General features: G+C 44.9%; 1 protein-coding gene and 1 long non-coding RNA gene across 2 annotated transcripts; one reads left to right on the forward strand and one right to left on the reverse strand.

The window, feature by feature from the left end:
• LOC134385880 (ral guanine nucleotide dissociation stimulator-like) lies at window positions 1–26,142 on the reverse strand. Its single transcript, XM_063107555.1, has 5 exons — window positions 26,058–26,142; window positions 2,485–2,678; window positions 1,811–1,870; window positions 688–890; window positions 1–442 (listed from the first exon to the last, which is right to left on the reverse strand). The coding sequence occupies exons 1-5, from the start codon at window positions 26,061–26,063 to the stop codon at window positions 144–146; spliced, it is 762 nt and encodes a 253-aa protein (XP_062963625.1). The 5' UTR covers window positions 26,064–26,142; the 3' UTR covers window positions 1–143.
• On the forward strand, window positions 9,137–17,165 carry LOC134385882 (uncharacterized). The gene is made up of 2 exons (XR_010024430.1): window positions 9,137–9,276; window positions 15,122–17,165. It is a non-coding gene; the product is annotated as an uncharacterized LOC134385882 (long non-coding RNA).
• Window positions 26,143–27,741: the final 1,599 nt, after the last annotated feature.

The following is a 27,741-nucleotide window of genomic DNA, read 5'->3' on the forward strand; positions in this document are numbered from 1 at the left end:
TTGCTGCACACATATGTCAGTTTTATTATCAAGGCTATGTGCAGAGACTATAAAAACAAAAAGGATGCAGACCCCATCCCAACCGTAGTTCCTGTCTGTCAGCATTCAATCCATTTACTGTACTCAGCTTCATCATTTCCCCCTTATCTAAGACTCTCTGGAGATGAGTCAGAAGTACATGTGGCAAACTGAATGGTGCATATTAATTTGGTATTGGTGTAAGCCACTTTGGGTGCGAAGGGAAAATGCTCTGACTCTAGCTCAGGATCTTCGTCGTGCTCTGGCTCTGGCTTGGGCTCTGGATCTTGCTCTGCCTCTGGATCTAGCTCTTCCTCTGGTTCTGGCTCTGGCTCTGGCAGTGGAGGTGGAGCTGGAGCTGGAGCTGGAGCTGAACGTGGCAGTAGGTCTTGGGACTGTTGTTCAGCCTGGGCAGAAACTGGAACTGGAGTGAGAATAATTGAAAATGTCAACGTGAGTTTCTGTGTCTCTTCCAATGACACTGTCTTTCTGAGAAGCCCAAGTCCAGAGACCCAGCCTCAGGAAGTCTCCCCACACTGCAGAACACTGCATGATTGTTCTGAGTACTCAGTGCCCCTGTCCCCAGCCTGCTTCTGGAAACTCTGCTCTGTGTGGCCCAGCCCAGCCCTCTCCCCAACCCTCACAGGCACCCACCCTCTTCCTCCTCACCCTCAGTCTCCGCCTCACTGGGCTCCAGGTGCTCCAGCTTCTTCAGGTTTGCGAGAAGAAGATCAGCCTTGCGCTCCACCTCCGAACCCAGCATGTTGATGTGTATGTAGGCCAGCAGGGACTTCAAACAATAAAATGCAGGAGGCTCGTAGAAATCAACGGAATAGAAATCCAGCCAGATCTTTAAGATGGAGGACATGGCACTGGGGGAGACAGGTGGGTAGCAGCGTCAGAGGCCTGGCCTATCCCTCTATGCTGCCCTCCCAGGGCTCCCCTGAGTGAGCTGCAGTCTTGTACCCTCTGCCGCTGCCTGTCCATAGACCAGCCCCTCCAATGTCCATCCCCAGTCTGGCAGCCCTGGCAGAGATGGGCCTCGCGACCAAGGAGGGGCTGGCAAAAGCTTCCATGGGAGGAGCCTTCAACCACTGGTGTGACCACCTTTCCCTTCTTCAGGGAAACCTGACACCCTCCTCTGTCTGTGTCACTGCCCCATCCCTGCTGGAATGACATGTCCACCCCAGGAGGGTGCTGTCTGCTCTGGGCATTACTCACTGACACACAGGAGGTGTCCAGCAATATGTGATAAATGAGGAAACAGAGGGAGGCTCTGCTCCCCTGGCCTACCCAGGGCTCTTGGAAAAGCCCAAACTTGAGCTCACACGTGGATGTACTGCCCAAGTGTCTGCGTGAAAATCTGCATCTCCTCTTCGCACTGACACCGATCTCTTGGCCCTGACCACACTCTGTGCCCCCAGCACCAGCTGAGTATCGCCATGGAGGCTCCAGCCCCGAGTGTGAGCGGGATGCTCTGCACACCTCCTGCTCTGGCTCAGCACAGGCTCTGAGGGTGTGGGCAGGGCTGGGGGGAGGGGGTGGGGATGGATTCTCTCTGGGCTCACTCTGCTCTCCAGCCTCTCACACCCTACAGTGCCTGGGGCCCCATCCCCAGCTCATCTTGACTCCTTTTCCTGAAGGGAAACCCTGAGCCCTCAGCCCTGTAGCAGGAATCATAAGATGTGTGGGAGCCAGAGTTCTGCCAGCTCCCCAATCCACAGGCCCCTGCAGACCACACACAGTTGTGTGGAGATGGGAGCCCCTCCATCTGCACCCAAACCCCCCTTACCATTTTAGCTGCTCCAAGGATTCGCCATCCCCGTGACAATCATGAACCATGCGTCCATACCTAGAGGAGGGCAGGAGGGTGTCAAATCTACCACATGGTGGCACTACCTGCTTCTCATGTCTACTGTGACTGTCTCACCTCTGACTAGAATGGAAGCCCAGGAGGGCAGGGCATGTAGTCTCCTCGGTTCATTGGATTATGGTCAGTGCCCAGAAAGTGACTGCACATAGTGTGGCTTCACATATGTTTGTTGAAGGAATGAACCCCAACCAACTCCTCCCAAGAGAGCTGGGTGCACCTGAAGCTGCTCTGCCCGCCCCTGGTCTCCCTGCTTTGAACACACCCAGGAGCCTGCAGATAGAATCTCAAATTTCCTGTAAAAATGTGAAAACAGTGAAGCCCAAGTCAACGAGGTCAGTGAGGGGGTGACAGAGACTTCCTCGTGGGGGGGCAGGAATCCTGAATGAGGACGACCGTGGCCCCTCCAGCAGACCTTCCACAGGGCTGGACTCAGGAGCAGCACTTTCCATGGGGGACCCACTGGAGCTTGTTCCTGTGACCACCCACTGAACACAAGTGGAAACTGAGGCTCAGAGGGGTGTGGTGACAGTCCCAAGACTCACAGACGGGAGGCGGCCTAGTGACACTGTGCGATCGAGGGCCAGAGTGCTCACCTGAGGAAAAGCAGGTGCACCATCTGCAGGGGACTGGTAAAGTCCCTGTAACTAAGCAGAAACATGTGCACATAGGAGCAGTTGCCAGCCAGGGCAGCGGGCACCAGGTGCTTCAACCGCTTCTTCAGAGTGCCTGCCGGGAGACGCCACACCCTATGGGTGGCATCCGGACTCATGGAAGTCTCGTCTTCATTCTAGGACAGGACAGGGGAGAGATACACAGTGACAGCACCGTGAACCCACAGGAGGGAAGAGGCTGGAGGCCAGTCTTAAGCCCAGGGAGGACATGAGAAGACAGCCTGAGGGCCCAGGGTTAATGCACAGGGTGGTGGTTGCGACCACAGCAGTCCCCTTTCACCCTGCAGCCATGACCTGAGGTGTGAACACACCAGGACCAGCAGGTTTATAAACCCCCCACCCTCTGCCCCTGCCCAGGGAGGGTGTCCCATGTCCCCATTCCTCACACACTCAGGAGGAGGGTGTGGTCACCTAGGGAGGCTCACAGTGCTGGCCTGGCTTGGCGTAGCCAGCCCTCCCCTGGGCCACCTGACATTACCTTTGGGGACCTCCTCCCAAACAGCCACAGGGGTCGAGGGCGAGGGCTGAACCAGCGCCTGAAGCATTGGCCAAGCCTCTCAGCACAGGGCTGCCTGGGGCTACGGCCCCGGGACCTCGGGACACAGCACAACATCTCACTCTGCCTGTGGCCAAGTGAACTGGGGAAGGGGCTGTGTATAGAATGTGGGTGCCAGGTTACCGAGTTCCGAGTTCTGTTGGGGTCTGTCATCAAGGAAGTGAGGTATCTTCCTGGTACCTCATTTCCTGGGCCCCTCCTCTGTGTACAAGACTGCAAATGTCCCTCTGGGTACCTGACTGCTGACCCTCCATCCCCATGAACTCTCTCTATTGCCCACACTTCCACCAACACTGCCTGACCACACCCCTGTGCAAGGCCTGGGTGCAGCCAGCATCACAGCTCAAAGGAGATACACGTAGGCTCAGCCCCAGCTCCTGCTTCTTATCACTTATGTGACCCTGGACAAGCCACTGTGACTCTCAGGACCTCCCCACTCTCCCCTTCTGCACAGTGGTGATCATTCTAGCATCTTCTTCCCAGGGATGGCATCAGGCATGTGTGAGAAAACATCTCTAAAACCTATGGCCGGTGTCACATGCAGCTAATAAACAAGACTAGAGATAAAATCCATGACGGTGTGGAAGGTAGCATGGAATACGACTAACGAGAGGTCTGGTTCCTGTCATATAATCTTGAAAATGTCACTTTTGCTCTTGGTCTGTTTTCCCTGTCTGCACCATGCAACAGTTGAAATTTCATGCATTCACATACTGCTGTCCTCCATAAAACCTCACAATGGCTTCATGTGTATTTAGGTTTGGACTCAAGTGCCACATCTCTGTCTCTGTGGTGGGCGACTCCTCAGGGGCTCCCAGTGGTCCCCACCATCTGCTGCAGACATCCTCACGTAATCCTCTGCCCTGCAGTGTGGACTCGACTTCGTGACTCACTTCTAACCAATAGAGTATCAAAAGTGAGAAGGTGTCACTTTCTAAATGTCATTGTAACACGCCTGTCACTAGAGTCTTGTGCTCTGTCTCCTCTGCTCTCTCTGTGTGTATCTACCATATGCCAAGCATGGTGCTGAGAGCTGGACAAAGAGCTGATTCAGCTGCACCCTGGCTTGGGAGAGGATCCCAGTATAAGGAAGAAGAGAGGACGTGCTATCGGGTGGCTGCCATTCTAAGAGAGGAAAGGGTAAAGTGATCCAGGAGGCCATCAGAATATTCTAGATTAGGAAGCTCCCTGTAGATGGTAGGAAATGAACACCATTTGCAAAGAACCAGAGGCGTTTGGTCCACTAAGATGACGGCAACATGTAACTGATGTGTAAGATGTAAGTAAGTAAGAAATACTATACACAAATTCAAATCCTATTTTCAAAATCATTAAATGGCAGGGACAAGTGCTCGTGTTAAATGCAAACATAACTAGAATTGAGGAAGATTCCATTTTTGGAATAACTTTATATCTCCATTAGATGAAAGTATGCAGATATGTTCAGCAATTCTTTTCAAATTGTATAAAATATCCATTGTTGACATAATCAGGATTCCACCCCCATACTCTGGCTTCACACCCCATTTCCTTTACACCAGACACACATCGCTGTGATGTAGATCCATTGGTCTCAACACTTTCCCAGCCCACAGCCTACTGGTCCTGGGAGACAGCAACCATGTCACTATGTTGTGCCCAGAATCCAGGGCCTGACACAGGGGCTCCATAAATACTCCCTGAAATGCTGCACTTGAGAAGAGGCTGATTTTATTACCTAGTGCTCTGCCTACACATGTTATCACTCTGCATTATGTCATGATCCTTAGTCCCCCTCACTTGACAGTCAGCAACCCAGGGGCAGAGTCTGCACCTTGGTCTGCCCATATCCCAGGCCCCCCGCCCAGCACCTGGCAAAGAATAGGTGCCAAGTACTGATGAATGAATTATCTTGAAAATGTGATCTGACAGGTAACTACTGTATTGAAGCCCAGGATTCATCTAGAACACCCAGATGGGAGGTCACCATGAACATGCTGCCTGATAAACTGCCAGGCCTTTAATTTAGTCTGTCCACGACTTCCTTCAGCCAGAAACTGCCAGGGCACAAAGGTTTCCCAGAGTCACCATCCTGTCCTGACTTCTTGACATCTTAGCTAGAAGATGATTACAAATTTCTTAAACATTAGTAGAAAATTGCGGTTCATTTGTCCTGGCATGCAACTGAATGATAAAAATGTGTGAAAACTTCTGATACCAATGACAAAAGAAATGATCCAAACAATATGACCATAGAGGTGCTTTTCTTTTATGCTTAGGACTATTGTTTAAAAATGTGGTATTAAGGAGAATGTCAACAATATTGGGGGAGGCTCTGGAATGTTTCTGAGTAGAAAATGGACTATAGATTACTTTTTTGAGAATTGAGAGAAGCTATTTTGCTGAAAGTGGCAAATGAGCTTGACTTTTAAAAACAAAGAGCATTAAAGCAAGTAAGTTTAGTGGAAAGTAGATGATATTTGGGGGAGGGGTGATGTGTTAAGTTACAAGAGGCAAAGAAATAGAAAGAACACATCTTTTGCAAAGGGAAAAATCATTCCTGTAAAACATAAGAATTTGAGATTTCTTGCTGTTTTTTTGTGCCTACGTAGTATCTTCTTTCTGCTGTAACTTCCAACTAGGGTTCTAGGTACTCTGTGTACTTGTGTGTTTAAAAGAGAGACACTGATAAACCTTAGTAAGCCCTAGAAAATTCTAAAGGTCTGAAATAAACAGGTATTTTTTTAAGTTCATTTAATTAAAAAGCAAAACAAAACAAAAACAGTGTCATCTGCTCCTATTAGGTCAATAAATACATGATCATATTGGAATCTTTTTTTGTGTGTGTGTGGCTGGCCAATATAGGGATCCACACCCTTGACCTTGGTGATACGAGGCTGTGCTCTAACCAGCTGAGCTACCAGCCAGCCTATACATGATCATATTGGAATAATATGCAACAGAGAGATACTCTGCTGCTATGGAGAATAAGCTGATTGCAAGGAAAAAAGATGCTCACAGATAAGGCAAGGGTAGGCTTTTTGTCCCCCATTGTGGAATAGTACAGGGAACAATGCAAATGTATTGAGGCTCGTAATTCCAAGTCATGGGAGGGAAATTAAAATGATGACTCTGGAAGAATAGTTTCAAATGTCAAGGAGTTTGAGGCAGGTGATCAATTTAGTGAAATGACAATTGCTTTAGGAGAGGCTGTTTCTTTGAAAGGATTGATACATACAGCAAGGCAAGGTAGGTGACTGTGCTTTAAGTTTTTAATATTGCTATGCGTTTTAACTTTAAATATATTTGTGACTTTGCATGTAGCTCTGAATTTTGAGTGTCATAATTATTTAAGAATCTTTCATTGATTTGATTATTATAGCTATCACTGTAATTTGATAAGGTTTTAGAACTACATTCCATTTCTAATTTTGATTTCATTATTTCCAAGTGCCGAAATACTTGAACACAGAACCACCTCTTATTCTATAATAAAAAGCAATAGAGACAAGTTATTCAGTTGAAAAAAATTACTTTTTTTTCTTTTCAAAGATGACCGGTAAGGGGATCCGATCCCTTGATGTGGTGTTGTCAGCACCACGCTCTCCCAAGTGGGCCAATCAGCCATCCCTCCGTAGGGATCCGAACCCGTGGCCCTGGTGCTGTCAGCACCGCACTCTCCAAGTGCGCACGGGCCGGCCCTGCTCCATGGTAGTTTTAGCTGCTTCCCTCCTTTCTTCTCAGAATTTTCATTTTCCCATGTTCTCCTGGACAACTGCAACCCTGCTAACAATTAAAACCCATCACATCTGTCTGTCGTGGTGTGGACTGGCTCCCACGCAGAAGACTCAGGGCCTCTTTGAACTAGGACTTGCATTGGCTGCAACTCAACCAAGCCGAGGCGCCGATCTTGTGTTTGCACTTAGCATGTGCTATGAATGGAGAGAAATGAAGTGAAAAGTGCCTATGAGATGCGAAGTCAAACTTGTCACGTTCCTAGTCCCCTCTCTGGGCTTCTCTCCATCTTCAGCTCCACCTCACTGTTTACCCCTTAAAGAAGCCAGATGCTCTCTAATTCGTATGTGCACGAAACACTTTGTTTCAAATAACGGGTATTAAATGACTATTTGTTGGAAGTTCTGTACCCTAAATTTGTAGGTGTCCTTTATGTGACTGGCGATGGCATGAATACCTAGTGTTAACAGTCTTTGGTGTGCTCAGCATTAAGATACGTTAGGAATTGTCATGGACACTTGTAAAATTAAAACAAATGCAAATGCATGTCATCTGGCCTTGGAGTCCAGTTCTTCAGTACACACTCTGCTGATTTGGGCACCTCAGTCAAGAACCCAGTCAAAGAACCTCACAGAGTCACCCACAGGCCACGAAGCCACAGCACACGAGCAAGACTGTCCCGTGCTGCCCTGTTAACCATGAGCAGATGCCAAGGGCCCCAGATGTTTCAGCAAATCCTCCAGTTTCAGCAAATCCTCTAATATGAAACAGGCCAAAGCAAACAAACAAAAAAGGAAAAAGCGAATTGGAAGAAATAGAGATCATGCAAGGGAAACAGAAAATACCATTAACTTCCTCAGAGTTATAGGAGAGAAACTGTTGGACTTACTGACGAAGAACAGACATTGTTAAAGTAGAAGAGGGAGAAGATGAATCAAATAACCACGAGGTCATTTAGAAATTAAAAATATAACTGTTGAAATTTTTGTTTGTTTGTTTTGTGTGTGTGTGTGACAGGTAAGGGGGTTGCAACCCTAGGCGTGGTGTCGCCCGCACCGCGCTCAGCCAGTGAGCGCACCGGCCATCCCTATGTGGGATCCGAACCCGCGGCAGCGCCCCTGCGCTCCCAGCGCCGCTCTCTCCCGGGTGCGCAATGGGGCGGCCCATAAGTGTTGAAATTTAACTTAGAAAACAACTCACTAGAAAGATGAGAAAATAACACAGGGGAAGCCTGATTAGATCAAAAAGACAAAAGGATAACGAGAAAGATACAATTGAAAAAAAGCATAAAAAAGTAAAAGGAGTAAAAGGGAAAGAGAGAGAGAAACGGAAGTGCGTGTCCGCAGAGCCAGAGTCTGAACAACACGCGCTCCAGGAAGAGCCACGGAGATGGGCAGGAGGAGAGAACCGTGGGAGAAAGGAGGAAGGGACAGGTCCCGGAGGTCCCCAGAGGTCCCCACGTGGAGAGTGACGATGGGTCCACACGCCGCCCCGCACTGGGGAAGCACAGGGGACACCGTGTCACTCTGGGTGTGGGGGTCCAGGGGACGGACCCTGCGGAGGAGCCTCAAGACGGAGACGACAGGGGAGTCCGGCCTTCAGCGTCTCGTGCAGAGTCGGTTCCAGTCTCCGCTTTTCCTCGTCAAACGTGAGTCCGACAAGGCGAGGACGGGCCTCTGGACGTTGAGCAGCCCAAGACCGTTTTCTTAGCAGTCTATGGGGGGGCGTCTCCCACTACGGAGAAGACAGAAACCCAGACAGGGGACAGGGCCCTGGTGACGGCCACGGGGGATCGTGCCGACCCCGACTGCTCGGAGGCTGCAGTGTAGACATCGGCTCCCAGGAGGTGTCGTCCAGAGCACCACATGGGTCCCTGAGGCGTTCACCTGTGGTGACAGCAGCTGCCCTAACCGGGACAGTGCGCGTGCGCAGACGCCACCGCGCACAGAGGACACGCGGCCCGCGCCGGGCTGTCAGCCGCGTCCCCGCAGCCGCCGGTGCGCGGCGCTCAGAGCCGCCGACGGGAAGCCGCGGTCGCGGGGTGCGCTCTCCGTGGCGCCTCCTGGTGGCCCTGCCTGCAGCTGCCGCCCCCAGGCCGCCCGTCCCGCCCGGGGACAGGAGCGCACGACCGGCCGCTCTCCACTCCCTGCTCCCGCCCCTCTGCGGCCGATGACAGCGGGTTCCAGCGACACGACGGATTCCCACGGGCGCTCCAGGTCGGTGCAAGGGGTCCGCGCTGACGAGGCGCCGAGCACAGCCGTGAGGGGGACCCGCGTGGGCTGTCGTCGGCCGACGGTCCTGGCGGTTCCTCGGCCCCAGGCTGGCAGGCACAGTCCGCGGCGTGACAGTCCTGACCGCGGAGCCGTGTGCTATGAAAGCCACACGGTCACCACGAGCGACGGGTGAGAACAAAGAGCGCGGGGAGCGCTGATCACACGACGCAGGTCGTCAGTTTTGTTATCTTTTTGAAGAACTGTCTTGGTTCTTAATTTTGTTGATTTTCTCTATTTTTTAAAATTTTTATTGCGTTTGTTTTGGCTTTTATCTTTTTTTTTTTTGGTCTACTAGTTTTGGGCTTAGTTTGCTCTATTTTTCTAATTCCTTAAAGTGTAGTTGGTGTTGTTGATTTGAGATCCTTTTTTTTAAATGTGAGTGTTTACAACCGTAAATTTCCGTCTTTGAACTGCTTTCACTGTGTGTTTTACTTCTCTTGAGACTTCCTCTTTGAGTCATGAATTACGTAAATGTGCGTTTTAAGTTTCCAAGTGTCTGGAGACTTTCTTTTTAACTTTATGTTTCTGGAGAACGTACTTAGTGTGATTTCCAATCCTTTTACATTTGTTTAGGTTTGTTTTATGGCCCAGGATATAGCCTATCTTGGTATATGTCCCACAGGTACTTGAAAAGAATGTGCGTTCTGCTGCTGTTGAGAGCAATGTTCTACCCATGTCTGTTAGATCTTTTCGGTTGAGGATGTCGAGTTCTTCCACATCCGTGATGATTTTCTGTCTAGGTGTTCCATCAATTGTTGAGAGGGCTGTTGATGTTTCCCCTGTAATTGTAGATCTATTTCTCCTGTCGATTCTATCTCTTTTTGTTTCATGTATTTTGTAGCTCTTATGTGTGTGCCTGTGTTTGTTTTAATGTGCTGACTGTGAAGAGAGGCTTAGTGAAGGTAAAGGCATGAACTTTGTCCCATGGGGTGACAAGCTGATATCATTGTGCCAGGCACTGTAAAGCACAGGCACTGCAAGTGCCAAGGGTGAGAGCTTGCTTCACTAGGTAAATCATCAGACGCTTCTCAACATCACTGTTTTCTGACTGACATCTCTGAAATGTATCTTTTATAACAGACGTCTCCAAGTTCTCTAGTGTCCTTTACTGTCACGACTATCTTGAAACAAAGCCAGCCCTGAGTTCTTGTCAGCCAATTATTTCACCATTGTAATTTACAAAACAAAAACTAATTAAAAATCTGTCATGCATAGTCATTGTTCTATGTTCTATATAACTTTTTTCCTATACTCCCTCCTCTATTTCCACATAAGGATATTGTCAGTTACATTGAGAGAAGTGTAATCCTAAAGGTGCGCCCACCTTTCAAAAGAGTGGCTTTCCTTCCTTTTCGTGATCATGACACAATAAATGTCTTTAATGCAAATGTGTATATACCATGTGGTATCTTTGCTTTCTCATTTATTGTAATATTTTTTAGAAAATAAGTTTAAACTGTATAGAGTATTTGTAATGAGGTGAGAGGAAAGCTCTGGGTAGTAAGAATGGAGGGTGTTAGGAGTCTTCACTTAGTGGGGGTCTCTCTCCCTAACTGTCTTTGAGAGAACCCATCTCTCTGGGCTTACTGCGGTTAGGAGCCTGATTGGAATAAGAGGAGCAGACACCATTGTCTCAGACACGTCTCATACACAGTTTCACGTCCTCCTGGCATTGTACCAACTGTGCCGGTGTGACCAAGGCCTCTCAGTGTCAACCAGCTCTGCCAGGGCTTCTCTGATGCTGGCACAAGAGGCTGCCCTGGGGACCTGCTCCCTGAGGAGTAGTTAAGTCTCCAAGTAACAATCTTGGCCCCCAAAAGGACAAGAACCTGTGGATAAATGCTTCCCTCTTTCTTCCCCTGAGGGGATAGTTTTGAGACATATTTCATTATAAATTTCAAAAGATTTTCAAAAGCAACTGGTCACCATAGAGGTAAACTACCCATGGCAGGAATGCTTTCCTGGATTGGTTTTCTGTCCTTCCCTTTCCACCCTCATTGTTCATTCCATACTCACAGAACATACATTCCCCAAACAACTTACCATTCAGGTTAACTCTCAGAGGAACTGGCTAAAGACCCATTACTTTCCAGCACTCACCTTTAGTCCTGCTGCAGAGTGGCTATTAGACTGGTAGTGGTGACGATACTTATAGGTCTGCTCTTATCTATCGAAGTAATCTCAGCTACTTTTTCTTCAGATGAATTCATCCTATTCTTAGCAAAGTTTCAATAGATTCCCATCCACAATCATTGTGCATTTTTATTGCATTTCTCTACCTTGTGTTTTATATACCTCTTAGACTGAAGAACTCTCCAGAAATGGAATAAGTAGCATAAAAAAGGTCTAAGTAATGCCTGGTGCGGTGGGTTTGTTCCTTCAGGGACATTATGTGTGGAAATCCATGGATGTGGATACAGGAAATTAGAGGTGACAGGCTGTGTGGAGACGACCTTGGGGGCAGCAGGCCCTCGGGGACCCACATTATGGGGCTTCGCCAACCTTACTCCAGCGACTCCCCACTTTGCTCCTCTCGGGGTCTAGCTGTTTCTGCTCCTCGCTTATCTGTGTGCTTTCTCTGTCTCTTCTCTGTCTTTTACTTATGGTGTCTGCTTGCTCACAGTTTTCATTTTATGATAATAGCTGGGACTTGTCCTGATTTGCTCAAGGCCTCCACTCTCACCTCCTCCTGTGTGGTCCTGACAGTTGCTACATCGTGGCTACTGTGAACTTTCACCTCTGCTGTGCTGACAACCTTTTGTTACTATTTCCCAACCAGACTTCAGAGAGAGGTGGAGGGGCAGAGAGAGAGAAGGAGAGACAGTGGGAAACAGAGAGAAGGAGACAGAGCAGGAGAGAACGGGCTCATTTCATCTTTCTGTGCCAAGTCATATCATAAACTTCTGATCAGCCCCTAAATAAGCCCTCCTTGATAACGTGGAGAAGACCCAAACGTATTTGCAATTCTTATTATGATCTCAAAGGACTCAGAAAACATAGAAAGTTATTATAGGCCTCTACAGTACTTTTCAATTGTAGTAAAATACACATGACATAAAATGTACCGTTTTAGCCATTTTTAAGCATGCAGTTCAGCGGCACCAAGTGCACTCTCAGTGTTGTTTAACCATCACAACCATCCATCTCCAGAACTTTCTCATCCTCCCACATCAAAATCCTGCACCCATTCAATGACAGCTCCACATTGCCTCTGTCCCCGAGCATTGTGGCTGCCTTTGCTCAGCTGCTCATATTCTAGGGACAGCATTAGTCAGTCACTAAGCTTTTTTTAACGCAATTGCCTGAATATTCTCCCTTCAGTAGCTGGACTTTAGTGAGACAAGCCGGCTGGGTTAGATTGGGGTGTGGGTCTCTCAGTAGGCGGGTAGGTGGTTCTTCCAGGTAAAAATGTCTAAGCTGAGGAGTCATGGGCTGAAAAAGAAAAAGAATGCAAGCAGGCATCTTTATTCTCAATAACAGGCATTGTGATTTCCATTTTTCAAATAAGCATACTGACGTCTAGAAAGTTTAAATAACTTGCTGGTCATTATACCGAGCCAGGGACTCATCTCTTCTTCACTGCAGACAGTCCCTCCTGTGGTTCCATGCCATGCAGGAGACCACATTTTGAAAGTCTGGGGTAACTGCTTTGTGCTAGACTCAGAGGAAGACATAGAAAAGGGCGAGGTTTTGTTTTCAAGGAGCTTACAATCTTAAAGCCTCCGCGCACGGCCACTTGAATGCTAGCAACTCTAGGCAAGCTCTTAACTACTCTAGTCACCTTCACGGACTCAGACCTCAGCAGGCAGAATCACATGGGGAGGTAAAACAGTGACGAAAATGGATTGTGATTAGTGTTGATGGATGATCGTGAAATATACAGTGAGGAAACAGGGACAGCCTGGAATCCACTGAACTTAAAAAGAAATGATGTGTTTCTGTAAATAGCCAGTCCTTCTAGGCACTTGAAATGTCATTTGATTAAAAACTTAAATGTAGAACAGGTTTTGGGGGAAGTGTATATTCAGCCTTTAAAACCCTTTAATCCATGTACCCAGTCAATGGCCAGTTTTAAGGTAGCCCAGTGCTGACAGGGCTGTTCCCTGCTGAGCAGGCTGTGGGCAGGTGCTTGGTGAGCTGTTTGCCTTACTTTTTAAGCAGCTGTTTTGCTTGGCACATGATCTCCCTTGTGGAAAATGTCTGGTCCTGCAGGACCTTATATAACCTTTGCTCTCAAAGCAAGGCCCATCCCCGCTCTCTCACATGTTGGCTCCTGTAGCCCATGGCCTATCCAAATCTTCCGTGGTCCTTATGGCACAAAACTGGAGCTGAAGCCTCCATGCAGAGCCCTTATTCCAATGCAAACTGTGGGCATTTCCTCATCCTTACAACTCATAGTTACCCACAAGTCTCACCCAAAAGTACAGGGACAGCAGAGCAGAATGGTTAAGACTTCGGGCTCTTGACTGAGGCCTCTGGATTCAAATTTGTCACTTACTGGGCCAGTTCTTTAGTCTACCTCAGCCTCTTTCTTCATCTGAAAATAGGGATAATAATAACCTCAAAGGTTAAGTTAATTCTTATAGAAGTTCTAGGAACAACCCAAATGTCCATCAATAGATGAGATGAGTGGATAAACAAAATTGTGTGTGTGTGTGTGTATCTATATAAACATTTTGTTTGTGTATGTGTATATATAGATATGTACATAAGGGGGTCTTCAAAATGTTCATGGAAAGATTCATATTATCTTTTTTTTGTTCAAAAGATGACCGGTAAGGGGATCTTAACCCTTGACTTGGTGTTGTCAGCACCACGCTCACCCAATGAGCTAACCGGCCATCCTTATATGGGATCCGAACCTGGGGCCATGGTGTTATCAGCACCGCACCACACTCTCCTGAGTGAGCCACGGGCCGGCCCCATATTATCTTTCAATTCCACTTTTCCACAAACTTTTTGAGATACCCTCGTATGTGACATTTTATTTATCCATTTATCCACTGATAAATTCCTTCCTAAAAAGGAATGAGATTCTGACACACGCTACATCATGGATGACCCTGAAGACATTATGTCAAGTGAAATAAGCCAGACACGAAAGAACTGACGTTGTGTGATTCCACCTATGCGATGTATCTAGAACAGTCAAACACATAGAGACAGAAAGTAGGACAGTGGCTAGCTAAGGCTGGAGGAAAGGGAAAATTGGGAGTTATGTTTTTAATGTGTACAGAGTTTCAGTATGGTATGATAAAAAATGTTCAGCAGGTGATTAGTGGTCATGGTTGCACAACACTAGGAATGTACTTAATTCCATGGAATTGTACACTTAAAAATGGTAAGTTTTATGTTATATATATTTTACCATCAAAAAAGTGCTTGGAACAGGGTCAATGCATAGTGAAGTCTCTGTATTCCTGATGGCATCTCTTGCACTGCTGCATGATGTTGTCCTTTAACTCTGGCATTTTTGTGCAGCATGCAGTTTGATGTCATCTCTCTAACTTAGGGCAAGGACAATTTCATATGATGCTTTGGCTGTCCCTTCACTGACCTGGCAACTTGCTTTGCACCTAGTTGGGCTCTATAAATCATTGACTGATTAGTTCAGATTCCAAATAACCTGCTTTATAATAACATGACTCGTGCTTTTACTCCAGTGAGTGGGTCTCAGTGTTTGCTCTGTGGGAGGCTGTTGGCACGGTGACTGAGAGCCAGCGTTTGGAGTCAGGCACACTAAGGTCTGCATTTCAGTTTTGCCACTTACTAGTCATGTGCCTCTGGGGAGGTCAATATGCCTCAGCTTCTTGTCACCTGTGATTAGGATAAACAATACCTTACGCATGGTTGCTGTCATGATTAAAATGAAATAACATTTTTTTGAGAACATGGCCTATCATGGGGGCTCAATAAATCGTAGACAATAAAAACATTTTCTATCCTAAGCAGCACTGCCACTTAACTTCCTCATTCTGAAAGTCAGTTTCTGAAACTGACCTTTTACTTAAAGCAGATGCCAATTCCTGCATCACCGTGGATGCTTCTACAACAAAGGGTGATGTCTTGAAGCCGTAACTGCTCAGGACGACGATGGCAATTATTCTGCTTCCCAAACCCAGCAGTCTCAGGTGTACCAGGAAGACTGTACATGCCCTCGCAGAGTGAAAGAAGGCTTTGTCAACCCGGAGGGGATTCCCACTTAGTGCAGACAACCATTGCTCTTAGGCACGAGTTGCTGCTCAGAGCCCCTCAGGGAGGCAATGCTGAGCCAACCTAGAGCCAAGCCCCTGGGCCTCGCTCTAGATGCCAGCAGCTGGGCCGATGAGCAGAACGATGAGCCATTCAGCCCTAAAGGTCAGTGACCACGTGAAGACCAGATCCATGACTCAGAGGCTGAACTTTGTTAAAAACAAACAACAACAGTGGCCACTACGGATGACTTTGACAGCGCCAGGAACAGGAAGCAGAGTGGCAGCCACAGGGATGAAACCCTGACAGCTAAGCTGTTCCTGCAGCAGGAGCCTGATTCGGGCAGATTAACTCTTGCTCTCTGTGAAACATCTCAGGGGACTTGTTCCAGAGTGGAGCAGTGGAAAATCTCTCAGCCCAGGGAGAGAGCGAGTGACCCTACTTACAGGTGAGTGCTGGAGAACGAAGGAGACTCTGCTGGAATTGGAATTCCAGGAAATTCAATAGAAGGACCCTTGAGCAAACAGAGTCCAATCGTGAGCTGGAATAAGAACTTGGAAGTCACAGCACCTTGATGTCACCACACCTGAGGTGACTCCAGAATACACAGCAAAGAGAAAGAGAACAAGCCGGGGAGGGGAGAGCAAACATGTCAAGAGACCCCCTCGATGTGGAGCAGTCAAGAGGAAGGGGAGGCCAGAGACTGTCAACTGGCTGCTGCACAAAGCACGTATCGCCTGATGGGCAGCTGCTGTCACCCTCCTCTGCCACCTGTTGACTTTTTGGGGTGTCATGCACCTGATGGCACAAAAGTACTCTGTATGTATCAGTCACTGCCTCAAACGTGAATGAATTCTATTTTCCTGCCCATGGAAATACGTGTCACTAATCTTCCAAAGAACTTTACATTTCCCAGCTCCTGTGTCTAACTTATGAATCTGCTGTTAGTCGTTACCCACAACTTGAGAAATGTCACCTTAATCTAACTTCAGGAGATATTTATCTATGTCACTAAGGACTTGACTTGAATTCTCATAAATGGTGGGGAAATGTATATAGATATGGGGATATATATATATAGCAGGATACCAGAGAGAATATACAGTGTGTAATATTAATTATGAAAAAAATGCCCAGGAAAAAAAAAGATTGGAAGGATTTTAACCAAAATGTTTACAGGGGATATATTCATTTTCTTCTTTATGTTTAATACATATCTGTAGTTTCCAAATTTTTGAAGTGAATAGATTATTTTACAATTTCTCTCTAAATACAATTTAGATATAGTTTTTAAAGAAACAGAGAAACTCCCCAGAGCTGCAGGAGCTGCTTCTCCGGTCTCAGCAAGACTAGCCGCCAAAAGCACCTCTCTCTGGGCCAGGAGTGGGTAGGAGGTTTGTGGGACTGCAATGGCTGTCTGTTACTCCAATGGGGGCCTGAGGCCATGGTGAGCAGAAGAAAGGTGTGATGTCAATTCAGGTCATCCTAAACTATACTTTAATTTCATAACAAATTATAAATATAGAGTTTTTCATAAACACTTTCTTATCCATTTCAAAGCAAGTGTTAAAATATTAAGATAACTTAGGTTTTATTCTCTTCTTCTATACATTATTAGTACCAGTTATACTGTCAATTCAATTCAGCAAAACAGACTAATCAAGAGCAAAGGCCATGGCAAGTTTTTAGGGATGCTCAAGGCATTTTGCTATTCACTGCTTACTATTTACAAAATGGTTTAAAGGAATGCAAAGATGAACTTTAATCCAGTGGAAGGGAAATACAAGTACATAAATAACAATATCACAGGTTAGCATATACAATAAATCCACCAAAAGGCAATAAAAATGCTATAATGCTCATAATAATTTTTTATCCTTTCTGAGTCCTTTGGGGTCAATACAAGGATCATAAATATAACTGGATTTTCTAAGCAGTCAATTGAATATTTCATGACTACAGAAATTCACTGGATCAATTAAGATTTTGATGAGCAACATTTCCTTTATTCTATTCAATTTTCAGAGGTGTGTCTCAGAGAGACTATAATGATTATTTTGAGCTGCTGTAATAAGTTTAGCTCCTTGATTTGCTGACATTTTCTCTTAAGTAGATGTGCTCAGATATATTATTTACCTTTAGTCCTGTATTTGCAAACTGTCTTCTATGCAAAATTTATTCTGCAGATATACTTGAACCTCCATTTCACAATTTAAGGAAAGTCTGATGACCTCCCCAATGTTTCTGTCAAGCACCAGGGTGACACAGCCTGGATGTGTGTTCTGACACTGCCACCTCCCACTCTGCCATCTTAGATGGGTTACTGCACTTTTCTGAGCCTCTCTTTAACAACAGGGCTTGAGTAGTTTGAGTTAGTCCATGTCATCTATTACTTACTGTTGGTTTTGTGGAGATTAGAAGCAGTGGTGGTGGCCTCACTGGGGCATTTTTTAAAAAAGACACTGGACGTTAACTGTTTCTATTTCTGCAAGTTCTTCGAGGCCCATGCTGCACCCAATCTGGCACCAGGCTACTCACAACGTTGCTGTCTCTCCTCTCGCATTCTTATTCCTCCCGTCTTTCCTCCTTACCCCGACTCCTTCTCTTCTGGATGGCCAGAACTTCAAACTCTCCTATTCCATTTCTTAAGCCCTTTTTATAAACTCATTTTTGGGCTTACTGCAAAACCAAACCCATTATGATACTTAACAAAAGAAAAGTATTCCAACACATGATCAGGCATCCATAAAACAGTTGTAGGAGAAAAATGGCAACTTTTACTCTGCATGGATGAAAGATGTCAAGTGGACATTGTCAAGGTTCTGTGATAACCATTTTTTATAGCTAATTCTTGTTCATATAAGGATATCCACACAATAATTACTAAGCTACTTGTCCTGAATATCCTCTAAATTTTTCTAAAGTTGCTTTTATTTTAAAATAATTTTATAGAAAGAACAACTTATTATTAGAAGTTCTCTTATTCATTAAGGATATGTTGGTAAATACTTTTCTACAAAACTTTTCCCAGATTTTTATGAGAAAAGAGTGAGTTAAATGACTTTACCTAACTTCACCTCTTGCAGATGACCGTGTTCTTTTGAAAGTACTTTTTAGGTACAGAACCAGAATTTGATTTCAGGTATTACTCAGTCAGCATTTCCTCATTTGATGACACGGGTTTCTCTTTGATTAATCTAGTTCCACAGTTTCAACTGCATCCTCCATACGAATCACGCACAAGTATATATATTCCAGCTTCGGTCTGCAGTGCCTCCGACACACGGCTGCTCTCACAGATTCAATGACTGATTTCTTTGCGATGCTCAGATGGCTTCCTATCACACGTGGACTAAGGTTCAAACCAAGCCTAGTATTTTCAGCCCTTTAAATCTTGACCCCAGCCATATTCCTAGACTCATCTTTAGTCAATTTATTTCACAAATATTCATTAAGTCAGCCATGTGCCAGGTGTGTGCGGGGCCTGAGGATATGACCGTGGGCAACCCCAGACCCAGTCACTGGCCCCGCTGAGCTTCATCTGGGACATGCTTTCTTGCCCCTCTGTATTCTGTAGCCAAACCACGCACCACTCTCCAGATGTGCTTTGTGCTTTCTTATCTATAGGCTTGTCCTCTGCCTGGAATGTTGTGACCGAGAGCAAGAGTGTTAATGAAGCCCTGGGGTAAAATGATGAATTTGTACTGCTGTACTTTCCGAACTGTTTTTGATCCTCCATAGCGATGGAGACTGAGAAAAAAAAAAACTCACCAGGTCAGTAGTAGAATACCAAGTGCCAAAGTCTACCTTGCTTTTTGTCTATAAGATACCACACGGCGGACATGATTTAAAGTACCACTTGGTTAAGTTCACCTTCATTACCATAATCCATATAGTTTTTATGGGGGCCACATAGATGATTGGTCGGGAACATAATGGATGTCAATGCTCCTGCACTTTTCAAGTCTTTAACGGTGTTGCTCATCTCTGCATTTCCTCCCAGCATGTATTGTTACTTTGACATGTTAACTTGGCTGAGGGGAAGAACAGTTTCAAGTTTCTTACCATGATGGTTCTTACTCCACAGGGGGGAGAACCAATGTGAGGGTTCTCCCAGCCACTAGCAATACGTATTCCAATTCTGTATTCAGAAACCACAGGAATAACCAAAGAATGTTCCTAACAGATCCACCACACCCATTGTGAGACATACTGGAGCAAGAACTCCGTTTATCACGTGGCTGCTCTGTGCACTCGTTCTAACCGGACGTTAATGAAGGTATTTCAGGTCTCTTGATTCAGTACCAGCACAGAGCCTGGTTCTTATATTCAACAGTTCTTGAAAAATCTGAGGATTTCCTTTATGCCAGAGCAAATTTTCTCTGATGAATAGTCTTAGATCCTTTTGGGAAAGGTTCATGGGACTGTTCATCGTATAGACTTATGCTAGCATCGCATCGTCCCTCCTCAAGGGGACCATCTCTTGTGAAATGAGTAGGCTGTAAAATGTCTCATCTGGAAACTGGGTGTGGGACTCTTTTTCCCTGAAGTGAAAACTGGAGAAGGTTTCTGTTCATCAGCTCTTGATATTTTCTTTTTATTATACAAGCAAATTACATTCTGTTTGAACCCCCCAGAATGCAATGATTTTGTTAAGTATTGCTACAGATTCCCCAGGGTCTAAGCATGCTGCATACTATTCTAGCCCTGCCACTCGCTGTGGCAATTATGTCCCCTTTATTCTAACAGTTAAGTCCTACCATTTGGCCTCTGCCACTCCAGAGTCCTGTCATTCCCTTGATACTAGGAATCTCAGTTCCATGGCAGCATCTTCTCCTGTCAAACCCGGCCTATCGAAGGCATTTATCACAGAGCTTCTCAAATTAACTGGTGCCCCTCAGCAATGTATTCCTCATGGCTTTAGTGAAAGAGATGTCCTCTGGGTCCTCCTAAGGAGCACTGCCAAGTGCCAGCTTCTCTGATCACACATAATAAACTCATTCTAATATTTTTATATCCTTGAATCTTTGGACCCCTTCCTCAATACTAGGCCAAGGCAGTTCCAGCATCTCCACCTCATTTGCAGTGGGCTATCATTGTGCAGAAGCTCCTAAGAGCCATCTCAGCAGCATGTTAGACAGAATCCAGGTGTCCTTACCAGGACATTGAACTTAAGTCATAGAGCAGGCTCCCATGTCAATAAACTATATCCCATCTGGGTTTATTTCCACTTTTCCCACCAGCATTCCTGATCTTCAAGATCACCATACATATGTGTTCTCCTGATTCCTGAAATATGCATATTAATCAGGTTCTGCACTTTCTTTGGCATGTAAACTACTTCCTCCCAGAACTGGAACTGTGTTTCCTCTTTGGGGCTATGCTAAGATCTTACCATACTTATCAGGATGCAAGGCAGGTCACATCTTGAGAAAACAAGGCCAAGGGAGGTTAAATAAATTGAACAAAATCAGGTAACAGGTTAGCTTTAGAGTCAGAATTACAACCTAAGTCTCCTTGCTCCTGGTGCTGTACGTTTCTACTACACTCTAGAACAGTGTGTCTTTGTCTTAGTCTGTTTGTGTTGCTATAACAGAAATACCTGAGACTGGATAATTTATGAAGAAAAGAGGTTTATTTGGCTTACAATTCTGGGACAGCTGCATCTGGCATGGGCCTCAGGCTGCTTCTACTCATGGCAGAAAATGGCAGGCAGCCGGCAGGTACAAGCAGATCACATGGTGAGAGGAAAGCAAGAGAGAGAGAAGGGAGGTTCCAGGGTCTTTTTAAACAACCAGCTCTCATGGGAACTAATAGAGTGAGAACTCACTCAGGCGCCTGCTCCCAGGGAGAGCATTAATCCATTCATGAGGGATCCACCCCCATGACTCAATCTGTTTCCAACACTACCACATTGGGGATCAAATTTCCACATGAGTTTTGGAGGGGACGACACATCCAAACTCCATCAGTCTTGGTGGTGGTAGTGCATAGATGCTTTGCTGGCAATAAAGACAGAAGCTGAAAATAGCACTTCCTCCACACTTCCTAATGTATTCTCAAATGGAATAGCATTTTATTACTGTCCATAACTTATTCATTTTACATTGAAAGTTAAAAAAATGTGGAGTTTTAAAATTCATTAATATATAGTCACTGTAACATTTTACCTATTTCTTTTGCCTCTGACCATAGATGCATGTATCAACACAGATGCAATGTTAAATATTGATCTTTTCACTTCATAAATGATAAACATCTTCTGTATGCTATTACAGTATCTCAAATATAACTTAAACAATTATGTCTATTGCTTTTTTCCATTATAAAAGATGCTACTTTGTCACTCAAGAAAATTTATAATTCTGAAAAGCCAAATATTAGAGAAAAACAAAGCACCAATATCTTCACCACATAAATACAACCACATAAGTATTTTGGGTTTTTTTTTTTGTCTTTTTCATGACCGGCACTCAGCCAGTGAGTGCACCGGCCAGTCCTATATAGGATCCGAACCCACGGCGGGAGCGTCGCCGCGCTCCCAGCGCTGCACTCTCCTGAGTGCGCCACAGGCTCGGCCCAACCGCATATGTATTTTGGAATCATTATTATAATATTTAATGATTGAACAAATTTTTATCTTGACAAATACATTTTTTCATTATAATAATATAAAATTTAGGTGATTATATAGGGATTTCCGGAGGTAAATAGGGATTGAATGGGTAGGTAGAATTAGTTTGTGATGGTGATTATTGCTGGGCAACAACATTTCTGTTGCTCCTTTATTGTGTGTGCGATTGTTGTATCTTTTTTCTTTTCTCATTTATTTGTTTATTTACTTATTTTTTTATTAGCTCCCATATATAAGTGAGGACGTGCAGTATTTCTATTTCCTTGCCTGGCTTATTTCACTTAACATAATTTTCTCTAAGTTTAACCATGTTGCTGCAAATGGCAGAATTTCTTTCTTTTTTTATGGCAGAATGGTATTCCATTGTATAAATATACCACATTTTCCTTATCCACTAATCCGATGGTTGGCATTTAGGTTGGTTCCAACTCTTTGCTGTTGTAAATAGAGCTGTAATAAACATGGGAATATGGGTGTCCTTTCGAAATGATGATTTCCATTCCTTTGGGTATACACCCAGCAATGGAATTGCTAGGTCATATGGCAGTTTTATCTGTGGTTGTTTGGGGAACCTCCGTACCATTTTCCATAATGGCTGCACTAATTTACAGTGCCACCAACAGTGTAGGAGTGTTCCCCTTTCTCTGCATCCTCGCCAGCATTTTTATTCTATGTCTCTCCTTTGAAGCACGTGGTAGAATGGTACTTCCCCATCCCCTTGAAGTCGACCATGGCTTTAACTAGTGGGGTATGAGTGGAAATGACATGTTTTCATTCCAGGGGGAAGCTTTTAAAAGCCAGTGCACAATTTTCCATGTTTCCTTCCTTCTGCCAAGGTGACGTGAAAAGTTCCAGATGAAGTTCCATCAGCTTGATTCCTTGTGTGAGGATGACACAGAATGGTTCCCACAGCAGATCAACAAAAAATATATGTACCATGAGCAAGAAATTGTTGTTTTAGGTTAATGAGGTATTTGGAGTTGTTTATTACTGCAACATAACCCTAGTCTATCCTGTATGTTTTGCTTTACTTTTGAAGTATTCTATCCATCATACATTGAAATAGTTGCTCGTTATAAGGGTGATCTGACTTGGACATCTGCCATCCCATTGAACACCAGAGGTCATATGACTGTACCTTTCATCTCTCCCTGTTCCATTTAAATATCCTTCCCAAAGGTGAGAATTCAATGGAAGAGGATTACCCTCTCAGAATACAACTATTTTTAATCCAAAGTGTTAAAAATACCTGTGCTAGGGCCGCCCCGTGGCGCACTCGGGAGAGTGCAGCGCGTGGGAGCGCAGTGGCGCTCCCGCCGCAGGTTCGGATCCTATATAGGAATGGCTGGTGCGCTCACTGGCTGAGTGCGGTGCGGGAGAGACCACGCCAAGGGTTGCGATCCCCTTACCGGTCACAAAAAGACAAAAAAAAAAAAAAAAAAAAAATACCTGTGCTCTTTTCTAAAATCTGAAAACAAGGCAAATTTGGTTCTTTAAAAAGAGACTTGTGCCATTTTTAAGAAAATTGTCTAGAAAAGTCTTATTGTGGATGGCTGTGATAATCCCTTGATTGAAGAACTCAAGGAATAGGATGTTTAGCACAATCCCTGGCATGTCATAGATGTTCAATATACATGCAGTGGATTGAATTATGAAAAAATTTAGAAAATTTCACCAGCGTGTAGAGGAGGAGGAGGTAGAACACGGAGTCAAGGTACCTGATCCACCAGCTTTGAGACTTAATGCCTGCCCTGCTGGGTTTCAGACTTGTTTGGGACCCGTTTTTCATTTCTTTTGGCCTATTTCTCCCTTTTGGAAAGGGAAAATATACCCTATGTTCATCCCACTGTTGTATCTTGCAAGTAGATAACTTGTATTGATTTCACAGATGGGAATTTGAACTTTGGACTTTTGAGCTGAAACAAGTTAAGACTTTGGGAATAAAATGAATGTATTTGCATATTAAAAGACATGAGATTTGGGGGGCCAGGGGTAGAATGTAGTGGATTGAATTATGTCCCCCCAAAACTCATTGAAATTTGAATTGTGCCTCTCAAGTTTTATGTATTAGAAACTTAGCCCCCACTGTGACTAAGAGGGTGGGAAATTCTATTATGGTAATTGAAAGTCAGAGCTTTGAAGAAGTGATTGGATTATGGGACTGTGCAGTAGTGAATGGATTAAAAATGGTGGTCAGGGGAGTGGTTCTGAGGGCTTTAAAGGAAGAGGAGAGTCTGTCTTTCTCTCTTTCTCTGCTCTCTCTCTGCTTCCACCATCTTGCAATGTGAGACCCCTGGGTCACTGTTCCCACCACCAGATGGACTTTGGACTTCCCAGCCTCAGAAACTGTAAGCAATAAATTTTATTTTTCTTTATAAAATGCCCTGGTCCATGTATTTTGTTATAAGCAACACAAATGGACTAATACAATACATGTATTCAGGAAGAGAAAGAGGAGGAGGAGGAAAAGATAGGCAAGAAGAGGGAGAAGGAGGAACATGAGAAGGAGGTTGAAGAAAAGTATGCACACACACACTCACACACAAAGATATATATATATATATGTATACACACACACACACACATCCACGCACAGTTAATCAAATTCACTTGAATGTATATATTGAATAATAATAGTTTAATGTGAAGAAAGAAGGGCATGTCCAGGTTGACATTATCTTAATCAACCAGGAGACTCCTTCTAACATCTGTGTCCAACAGAGATTTTTCCAATACCACTGGGCATATAAAGACATAAGACCCAAGTAGTAGGGCATCTTGCCCTGTAGCCTGAAAATGCAGAGCCTTTTCTTACTCTGGATGCCACTCAAAAACTGGGTGCCTTATGTGCTGTTTGCTTAAAAGGTCAGACAAGTATGCTCAAACATGGTACAGGTTGCCTCCAAAATCCAAAGAGGCCTTTTCTTTGTAATGGGAGATACCAGATACAGCAACTGGTTTCTAACTTTTAGAGTGGATAGCTTAACATGCCTCAGCTGAACTTTTCCTGGAATTTATCTTCTATCCTTTAGCATACATGTGTTTTACTAAGGCATTCAGGGTGCTTGCTACTTCCTGTTTACCAGGTACAGTTAGCATAATGTCACCAATATAATGGAACAGTGTGATAATCTGTGAGATATTAAAATAATCATTTTCCTTTGTATTCTCTTATGACAGAGGACAGGAGAGTTGACATACCCCTGAAATAAGACAATGATAGTGTACTGTGCTCCCTGCCATGTAAAGGTAAACTGCTTCTGATTACTTTTGCTAACAGAAACTGAAAAAAAGCATTTCTAGGTCACTATCTGCATATAAGGTGCCAGACTACAGATGACATCATTACCTAATTAGGCTTAAAAATATCCACATTCATTCACCAAGACCAGTTTGGCTTGTGCCACTAGCCAAATGAACAAGTTCAGCGGGAAAGTTTAGCTATTGGTAGGCTTCTAATTCAGGGGGAGTCTGATTCCCTCAGAGGAGGGGGGAGGCAAGGGAGGCTCAGGGGATGTGGGAATTCAAAGTTCTCAGCCCCATCACTTTTGCTCAGATGTCTCCACCACATGTCTTAGGTTCCTACTCCTTTCTTACCAATGGCTTAACTTAGCGTAAGAGACCTAATGGTGTTGTGCATTTAGCTGACACTGCTACTCCGCAACCCTTGAAATTAGGCTCTGTATTTAATTCTCAACCACGTCTGCCCTGTGCCTATAGGATCTAAGGGACTCCTTTAAAAATGCGATAGACATCTTCTGATTTTCTGCCAGTGCCCTGAGCTGGGCATTCAGTGCTTTAAATTTGTCCCTTTCTCTACCTATGCTCTCCAGGGTTATGAGACACGGACATTCCTAGTCACGCAATCTTTAAACTTACCATTGTTGCCATAGCTACTAAATGCCATGGCCACCTCCCAGCGCCTTGCTTTTCATCTACATTCCGTCCCATACTGTGAATAGTCCATGTCCCAATGTGCCCCCTAGCAAGAAGGTTATCTACGTGTTCTGTTTCCTGGAGTCATCCTACTCCCTTTTTAAGTGCTCTATCAGTCAGGAGCCTGGCAGGAAAGAGATGGAACTCGTACAAGGGTGATTAAAGAAAGTTTAATGGCAGGACTACTTACAGACATGTGATAAGATATAGGGAAACCATAAGAGATGGTGGAGTCCACAGGGCTAGCAAGAGCAGAAGGCCATTACCATTTCTAACCTGGAAAGGCAAAGGAGAGGGAGGGGTTACTGAGACCACCGAGAGCTGTAGCAGCAGGAGAGGACTTCCCAGCGGGAACTGTGGCCTTGGCATTGGAATATATAACCTGTCACCAATCAGGGAGGCAACCAAGGGGATAAGCTCATCAGTCTTTTTCAGTCTTTCCATTTTCCAGTCTCTTGCCAATGCTTCCCATTGGCCAAATCCAATTGGAAACATAGTCAATGCTGTTGAAAAAGGTCAGGATCTTAGGGCACAGAGCAGAGTGTAAAAAAGATAGCAAAGGATCTGAAGGAGCAAATAAAGATATCGGCATCCACCTTTGTCCTTTATATCCAGAAGAAAAACTTATTTCTCCACTATAGGGTACACACAGAAAACCCCATCAGTTAGCATAGCATCCTTGGATATTATCAATCCATCTTCTTACCTGAAACCTAAGACATTAGCCACCAGCAGTGCTCTTTACATAAGGCTGCAGACCTTTAAAAAAGAAGAAGAAGAAGAAAAAAAAAACAAAACAGTCAATAACATAAAATGCTGCTATTGTCTCACATGGACAATATCCAGCACAGTACAGTCCTCTGGCTCCTAGCCTCTATGTGACTCATAACTGGTGTCCTCTGCTATGAAGCAATGGAGCTCCCAGCAGGAAAATAGTTGTCAGGTAGAGATGAGGCTAAGAAAGAATTACATACCAAGCTAACAGGGGCAGAAGGGCTAACCAGGAGCTTCTGAGTTTGGTTGACTTTAGTATCAGGTCCAATTTCAGAGACATCTGTCCTTCTGAGCATGTTCTAGCCTATCTTCAGAGGAAAGTACCATCTAGCCCCAGAAAAGGGACCTAGTAAAAATGAGGCGAGGGGATGGTTAGAACTCCAACCTGATAGGCTGGTGCTCAGGGCTGGGGACTAATTCCATCTGGGAACAGTACAGAAGGTCAAGAACACTAGCTTCTCACAGCAGTGACTAGGCAGGGAGCAGTTCAGTGTGTGCGTGGCTTCCTGTTAATCAACAGATATTGAGCATTGCTATGTGCCAAGTATTTTCCTGAAACCTGAAGATGTGATGTTAAAAAAGAAAAAGAAAAAAATCCTTGTCTTTATGGAGCTTAGGTAGAAGTGAGGAAGGTAGAGTTCAGGTAAATTCATTCAAATAGTTAATTAATTATTATAATACTACGTTCCGGGGAGGAGAATGACGGGTGATATCAGCGCATACAACAGGGGATGCCACCTAATCTCGAGAGTCAGGAAGAAGTCGGGAGACAAACATGTCAGCATCGTCAGCCGGCAGGTGTGAGAACAGCAAGTCACTTCCAGATGCCACTCCCGGCCACTGTCCTAGGACAGAGCCAGACAGCAGACTGGCATCTAGAGGAGACAGACACTGCATCTGTAGGTGTGAGTGGTCACCTACGGTAGCTTCATTTCCATTTCTTCTACGAGTCTCCAATTTCTCTATGTGTGTGCGTGTGTTTGTGGCTGTGTGTGTGGAAAAGAGAAAGAACACTCTTATGTTTCTGTCTCCATTACTATTTCCTTGCTTGCTCCAACCTTTAAACCTGGAAACCAATCCCATTAAAACTGGCTCTCAGG

Source organism: Cynocephalus volans, chromosome 9 (genome assembly GCF_027409185.1).
Source record: "Cynocephalus volans isolate mCynVol1 chromosome 9, mCynVol1.pri, whole genome shotgun sequence".
NCBI lineage: Eukaryota > Metazoa > Chordata > Mammalia > Dermoptera > Cynocephalidae > Cynocephalus > Cynocephalus volans.

Coding starts and splice junctions, on each gene's coding strand:
- LOC134385880 (XM_063107555.1), bottom strand. Junction 1,871..2,484: donor GTGCACCTGCTTTTCCTCAG/GTGAGCACTCTG, acceptor GCCCTCCTCTAG/GTATGGACGCATGGTTCATG. Junction 443..687: donor CAGTGAGGCGGAGACTGAGG/GTGAGGAGGAAG, acceptor TTCTCACTCCAG/TTCCAGTTTCTGCCCAGGCT.